The sequence below is a fragment of the Zalophus californianus genome, chromosome 8 (genome assembly GCF_009762305.2).
Source record: "Zalophus californianus isolate mZalCal1 chromosome 8, mZalCal1.pri.v2, whole genome shotgun sequence".
Taxonomy (NCBI): Eukaryota; Metazoa; Chordata; class Mammalia; order Carnivora; family Otariidae; genus Zalophus; species Zalophus californianus.
This window is the reverse complement of record NC_045602.1, coordinates 76,171,564-76,179,018: the sequence shown is the minus strand read 5'-3', so window position 1 is coordinate 76,179,018 and position 7,455 is coordinate 76,171,564. Positions and strand designations below refer to the sequence as shown.

The 7,455-nt window shown below is 41.9% G+C and overlaps 1 protein-coding gene across 3 annotated transcripts in view; it reads left to right on the top strand.

Annotated features, from left to right (window-relative positions):
* Positions 1-358: 358 nt before the first annotated feature.
* DYNC2LI1 (dynein cytoplasmic 2 light intermediate chain 1) overlaps positions 359-7,455 on the top strand; it is a 55,362-nt gene continuing 48,265 nt past the window's right edge. The window contains exons 1-2 of one of the 3 annotated variants that reach the window (XM_027622485.1): positions 359-873; positions 2,746-2,860. In XM_027622485.1, coding sequence (XP_027478286.1) covers positions 866-873; positions 2,746-2,860 — 123 coding nt within the window. In that variant the 5' untranslated portion in view covers positions 359-865. The remainder of the gene's footprint in view (positions 874-2,745; positions 2,861-7,455) is intronic. The other 2 variants (XM_027622484.2, XM_027622483.2) reach the window with 2 other exon arrangements.

Below are 7,455 nucleotides of genomic sequence, written 5' to 3'. Positions count from 1 at the left end.
AAGTTGGAAAATACCAAAGTCACAAATATTCTTTTTTTTTTTTTTAAAGATTTTATTTATTTATTTGAGAGAATGAGAGATAGAGAGCACGAGAGGGAAGAGAGTCAGAGGGAGAAGCAGACTCCCTGCTGAGCAGGGAGCTCGATGCGGGACTCGATCCCGGGACTCCAGGATCATGACCTGAGCCGAAGGCAGTTGCTTAACCGACTGAGCCACGCAGGCGCCCTCAGTGACAAATATTCTTTGCCTCTACTAAGCCATTAGAAAACAGCTCAGCTCAGCTTGTTTCACCCTCCATTCCCAAGTGTTGCTGGCGGGGAGAGAAAAGTAACTGAAGAGAGAAAGCAGACATCCCTGGCATATAGTCCGGTACTCAGTAGAATACTTTTTTTTTTTTTTTAGATTTTAATTTATTTGACAGAGAGAGAGAGAGAGACAGCGAGAGAGGGAACACAAGGAGAGGGAGAAGCCGGCTTCCCGCTCAGCAGGGAGCCCCGTGCGGGGCTGCAGGGCTCACCTGAGCCAAAGGCAGACGCTTAACGACTGAGCCACCTAGATGCCCCCCAGTAGAATACTTTTTAAGTAAAAGAACACTTCCAGCCCAGAGCTTTTAGGTTCCAGGTTTGTCAGACGGATCACCTCGTTCTCTCACATAGAGGACGAGGCAGTGAGCAAGAATTGTAAAAGGAACGCTGAGAACTACATTTCCCATGATGCCCTCTTTCGCACGCAACGCAGCCTGCGACGTCGCTCCCATGGCAACCCAAGAGTCCGCACAATCCGGCAGGTCTCGGAGCTCGCTGGAGTCCTGCTTTTAAGCTGGCCCCAAACGCTGAGCCCACGACGCTGGGGCTGTCGAGCCACGATGCCCAGGTATCCCCGCAGCCTTGCCTGCCCCCGGTTTACTCTCCCCTCGAGAGTCTGGCTTTCTCCTCTTTCCACCCCACCTGGAAGGAGCAGGGGAGGGAGGGCCGCTGGGGGTATATTTAGGGAGAGGAGCCCAGGAGGTCCTGCCTGTGGAGGAAAATTCTGGATCTTTTTTGCTTGCAACCCGTCTGGATGGTCAAGGATCCCTAGGAACTACCCTTGAGCATATGGATTCAGTCACAGACAGGTAGAAAAGTTCCCCGAGTAGAAAACTTAAGATTTTGAAAGATCATTAAACTCCAGCCGTTAACTTATTAAGTAAAAATTTCTTGCAGGCCAAGGAATGTTCTAGAAGCAGGGCTTCAGGCAGTGAGTTAGACCACAAAGCCACCTCGTCAGAGTTCTCCGCATCTCCCCTCTTGGTGCGGGGTTTCAGGACAACAGTAAATGAGGGAAACTTGAGAAAGCTATGTGAAAAGTGTAAGATGGCGTTTAAAGGGGGGCCTGTAAAATATATTTTAGCTCTTAAGTTCTGTGATGTCAGTTTTAATTTCCTGCTCTCAAGATCACACCTGAACCTTCTCTGAACAACTTATAAGGAGGTCAGGGACAGAGAGAGGTTCTGGAGTCCATCACAGAGCAGGATAAATCTGTTTTTCTCACCCTGTGGATCATGGCCTCATCTCTGTTGAGTTTATGAACCTTAATGTGAAAAATTGTCAGCTTACTTCCCATCGTGGGATAATTGGTTGCACATGGTTATAGTTACAAATTTCCACCAGGGGCACCTCCTGCTCTACTCTCTGCTGGGAGCTTGGAAAGCAGATAATCACGTTTTGAAAGAATGGTGTGTAAATGAAGAGCAGACAGGCCTGGACTGACTTTCAGGGGGTTCACCTGTGAAATAAGTGCAGACATTTAGGGACACCTCTCTTGGTCTTTTATAGCCCCTTTCTTCATCCCTGTGTCTTGAATAATTATAAGCTCTCAATAATTTTAGATAATTATATTTAGGTCAAGCCCTAAATGAAATGAATTATCACATTTTGACAATCAGTCGTGATAATCTTAAGAAGTTGGTGTTCTTTATTGGCAGTTTAGAGAAGAAACAGAAGTAAGCCTGGGGAAGAGCACAGAAGCTTGCATATATTAGCTGCTCAATAAATATTTGTTGAATTAATAAAGGAATGAAGGATCCAGAGAGGTTGGATAATTTGCCCAAGTTGGTATATGTAGAAAGTAGCAGATTCATGCTTGGAACACATCAAATCTTGTCTGTATTTTTTTAGTTCAATACTCCATTTTTCATTTTGGCTTTAATTAAAAAAAAAGATATAATCTTATTTGTGAAAAAATACATGTTTGTAGAGAGATGAATGGAAAGATGATTTTCAAAATGTGATTTTAGATTTTTTTTCTTTCATTATGTTTTATATATTAAAACGGAATCTTGAGCCAGAAATATAATTTAAAAACAAAAAAATTTCAGAAAACAAAGATTGTTTGGTATGCTGGTTTTACATGCTCCCCATTTTCCTAGATGTTGGTAGTTTTCAAGTTGTAGATTCCCATAATTCTTTGTACATTCATGTACATGTCTAAGAAACTAACTCAGACAGCTTTCAGCCTTGGCTGGAAGTCCCAAAATAAGGCAGCTTCAAATCCTAGCGACAAAGTCTCTGCTTATCATTTTCAGCTTTCTTCTATGAACCAGGACAAAGAAAATGACTAATCCTCAGAGGTTTTATCAGCTTACTGTCCCCCAGGAAATAATGTTGATTTGTTTTATAAATTTGAAGTAAAATTTTCTGAGCTTGAAATAAATATTGGAAAGCATTCCCTTTGATTCTCTAAATTTTATTTTTCTGCCTCTCCTAGTGAAACTCTCTGGGAAATCGCAAAAGCCGAAGTGGAAAAACGAAGTAGTGGAAGTGAAGGTGATGGACTTGAAATTGGAGAAAAATCTGTTTTCTTCATTGGAAGTAAAAATGGGGTAATGCACTTTTTTCCTACTTTTTTCCCCCAAGTATTATGATGATTTAACAACCAATGGTAAAATTCATTCTAATACTTTGGTAAAAATTTGGATACTTCAGCTCTTCAGTCAGATAACCAGTCTCTGGCCTGCTGGTTACCTTGGAGCTGGTTGTACCTTCATACCTTGTATGAAGGTGTCCTGTGCATGGGTGAATGGGGACTAACATCCAGCCTGGGCACGTCTGTTGTCAAGTGGTGTGCTCCGACGTGGGCCACAGCAGCCCGGAGGAGAACTTGTTCAAATTAGACCACCTGGCGGAAGAGTCTTCTTTCCCCAAAGCACCATAAATGCTAATCTGATGGCCATAGTTCTGGTAACCTGTACAGCTGAAACACACATATAGATAACAGGAACATGGGCCAGAGACAGTATGATACGTTTACCCTTCATTTATCTTAACTGAAGGAGTCACAGAAACTGAAGGAAACCTGTAGATACTCTAGCCTTCTACTCTGGGGTCCATGGAGGTACGTCTTAGGGCTGATGAACTCTAGAAATGTATGCAAAATTGTGTGTGATTGTGTATCAGTGAGTTTTTATGGGAAATTAGGTTCTCCCAGCATTCTAGCACCTTCAAAAAGGTTAAGTAAGAACCACTATAAACAGTGGTTGTATAGTTTATGGTTGACTATCTCTAGCAATGGGGAAGTTGTCTTCCACAAGGCAGCCTTGTTCCATTTTCCTTAATTTCTAGTTACAAGAAAACCTGAGTTTCATTGTAACTTCCAGTGTTCCTAATTCTGACCTGTAAAAGTATACAGATACTTGGTATTCCTAATTCCAAGGTCCTAATTCTTGGTCCTAATTCTGACTTGAAACAGTATAGGAATAGGTCTGGTTTTTCTTCTGCTTTTTAAACCTTCAGATATTTTTAAATTGCCCTTCAAATAATTAATGGCAACCACTTTGTCTCCCTGAGTCTGTTTCAGCTTTAATATCTTCATTTCTTTCAGTCATACCTTCTGTGTCATGGATTCCATATCAGTCACGGATTTTCTGTCATGATTTTAGTAACTCTCAACTGGAATTATACTAATGTGTAATTCTCAGGAGGGAGTAGAACTTTGGAGGTTTTGCTTAACTGCAGTAGACTAGAAGGTCTGCCAGCTTCTCTTTTTGCAGATGCTGTGCTCCTGTTATTGAATAGAAAATTCTAGTAATCACATAACCCTGTTCACTAAGGTTGAGCTTGAGATCTGTTTTTTTCATATATGCTGTTTTGTCCTTAATTTTCTTAGATTGGGCCCTTTGTTACAGTCTGTTTGTACTTTTAATTACTTTTATTAAAGTGATTCACATACGTGGTTTAAAATGTGCGTAAAGTAAATCACCGAACCTCTCCACATTGTTCAGGACCTCTCCTTAAAGCAGCCTTTTTAATATCTTTTACTGTTGTTGTTGTTTTTAATAATTTACTTCTTTATCTATGAATTAGCTTATAGGCTATTTTTAGACTTAAAATGTTAGACATTATCTGTTGAATTTTTGATAATAGTAGAAGAGTATTTAATTCTAGCTCTTTTTATGATTTTTTTTTTTTTATTTTTAAGTAATCTCTACATCCATCACGGGGCTTGAACTCACAACCCCGAGATCAAGAGTTGCATGCTCCACCAACTGAGCCAGCCAGGTGCCCCTTTTAAAGGCTCACTTCTAGCCCCCATCTGCAACATAGTTATAATTTGGGACTAAATCAATATGTTAATTTATTATTTCTAAAACTTGTTTGCTGCTGGGCCAAATGGATTACTTTCTTTTTCTTTCTTTTAAGATTTTATTTATTTATTTGACAGAGAGAGTGTGAGCACAAGTAGGGGGAGCAGGGAGAGCAGCAGAAGGAGAGAGAGAAGCAGGCTTCCCGTTGAGCTGGGAGCCCGGTGTGGGGCTCGATCCCAGGACCCTGGGATCATGACCTGAGCCAAAGGCAGATGCTTAATTGACTAAGCCACCCAGGCACCCCTCTTTTTTTTTTTTTTTTTAGGTTTTGTTTGTTTATTTGAGAGAGAGAGAGAAGACCCTGGAGAGGGTCCTGGAGAGAGCATCCCAGGATCCTGAGACCATGACCTGAGCTGAAGTTAGACACTTAACTGACTAAGCCACCCAGGTGCCCCTCTTTTTTTTTTTTTTTTTTTAGTTTTTTTTTTTTAATTTATTTGAGAGAAAGAGAGAGGATCCTGGAGAGGGTCCTGGAGACAGCATCCCAGGACCCTGAGACCATGATCCGAGCTGAAGTCAGACACTTAACCAACTAAGTCACCCAGGCACCCCTCTTTTTTTGTTTTGTTTTGTTTTTAAAGATTTTACTTAGAGTGCGTGTGCACAGAGGGAGGGGCAGAGGGATAGGGAGAAAGAATCTCAAGCAGACTCCACACCCAGCACAGACCCCGACGTGCAGCTCAGTCTCATGACCCCGAAATCCTGACCTGAGCAAAATCGAGAGTTGGATGCTCAACCAACTGAGCCACCAAGGCGCCCCTACTTTTTTTTCTTGAGTAACTTTTTCAGAGTTTTTAAATGCCTTGTTTTTTTATTTGCTTAGCTTTGATGTGTATGTACCTTAGTTTTTATATGCATTTGTTATTTATTGCTACTAGCAGCTTTTTTTTTTTTAAGATTTTACTTATTTATTTGACAGACACAGTGAGAGAGGGAACACAAGCAGGGGGGAGCAGCAGAGGGAGAGGGAGAAGAAGCAGGCTTCCCACGGAGCAGGGAGCCTGATGCAGGGCTCGATCCCAGGACCCTAGGATCATGACCTGAGCCGAAGGCAGACGTTTAACGACTGAGCCACCCAGGCGCCCCAACATAACAGCTTTTAAAACAGCAAACATTATCTCACCTAGTTTATGAGGGCCAGGAATCTGAGAGCAGCTTAGTTATGTGGTTCTGGCTCAGAGTCTTTCATGAAGTTGTAGTCAAGATGTCATCTGGGACTAAAGTCATTATACAGCTCAACTAAACTGGAGAATCAGTTTCTAAGCTTGTTGACATGGTTGCTGGCAAGAGGCCTCATTTCCTTGATGACTGTTGGCCAGGCTTCAATTCTTCACATATACACCTCTCCATAGGGCTACTTACAACATGGCAGCTTGCTTCCCCCAGAGCAAGAGATCCAAAAGAGAGCGGGTGCCCCGGATAGAAGCTGCAGCCTTTTATAACCTAATCTTGGAAAGTGACGTGCCATCACTTCGGCCATAAGCTATTGATCACAAAGACCAACTCTGGTACAGTGTAAGGGACCACACCTGGGTGTGAATACAACCAGCAAGGGGGATCATTCGGGACCATCCTTGAAGCTGGCTCCCCAGCTACATATTGCTGATTCTTTCCACAATCCCCAACAGGCATTCAGTATAATCTTCATCTAGGCAGTTGTATCAGATCATCTGAAAGTTCCCCTCTCCAGCCAGAGTCCTGCCACCTTTTAACCCACTGTGCTAGTCTGTACTGTGGTTCACACAATCAGCTGCATAGTTACCATCCTTCCCCAGCATCTTGGGAATTCCCTTTGCCTCTTTCTTGAGTTGGAACTTGAGTTTCCTGGATCCTGTGTCTCCCCTGTTGTTGGTTTACTCACTTACCTTGATGGAGCACATTCTCTTGTAGTTTCCTGGGAAAGCATTACATGGGAAGTAAAACTTAAGAGACCCTGCATGTCTAAAAATTCCCTTATTTTCCCTCACTCTGGGTTGAATGTTTATCTGGGTATAGAATCCTACCTTAGAATGAGTCACTTAACCTTTCTCTGATCCTAGTTTCTATTTGAGTCTGAATTGTTTCCCTTAGGAGTGACAGAAAACTGAATTCAAACTGATGTAAGCACTTTTTGGAATCGTTGATATCCTCTTCACTATCAGACTTTATCTGTATTCCTCTAGAGATGTGCACATGAGATATCATATATTAATACAGTCAGGTAACAGTCTAATTACCATGACAAGATTACATCTGTTCTGCTCTTTATTTTCACCCAAATGCACCAAATGCATTCTTCTTGCATGTTTGTAAATTTCCATATAAATACACAAAGTGTGCTGTATTTTCTCTCCCCTTCTGTCTCTCTTTATTCCTTTACACCAGTATATTGTACTCATAAGTCTCATGCCACAAGTTTTGGTAATTGAGATGAGGTCGTTTTGCTTCCTTGTGATAATACTGCACTTATTATTACCTGCACTGTTGTGTATCTGTCGCTGTAACTATTCTTTCTGGGACTTGTCTCAGCTGTTTCCTCTTGTGAATTACTTGGACCCTCTTCCATTATTGTCTTAAAATTTTTCTTAATGTTATACCTAATGACATCTCAATTTATGTGGGCATTTTTCTCTCATTCTCTCCACTCTGATTTTTTTTTAATTTTATTTATTTGAGAGAGAGAGAGAAGCAGACCCCCTACTGAGCAGGGAGCCTGACACGGGGCTCTATCCCAGGACCCTGAGATTCTGACCTGAGCCGAAAGCAGCCACTTAACCCCCGAGCCACCCAAGCGTCCCTCCACCCTAATTTAGATTGTCAAGTCTCTAGGCATAGTCTTATCATCCTCTTGACAT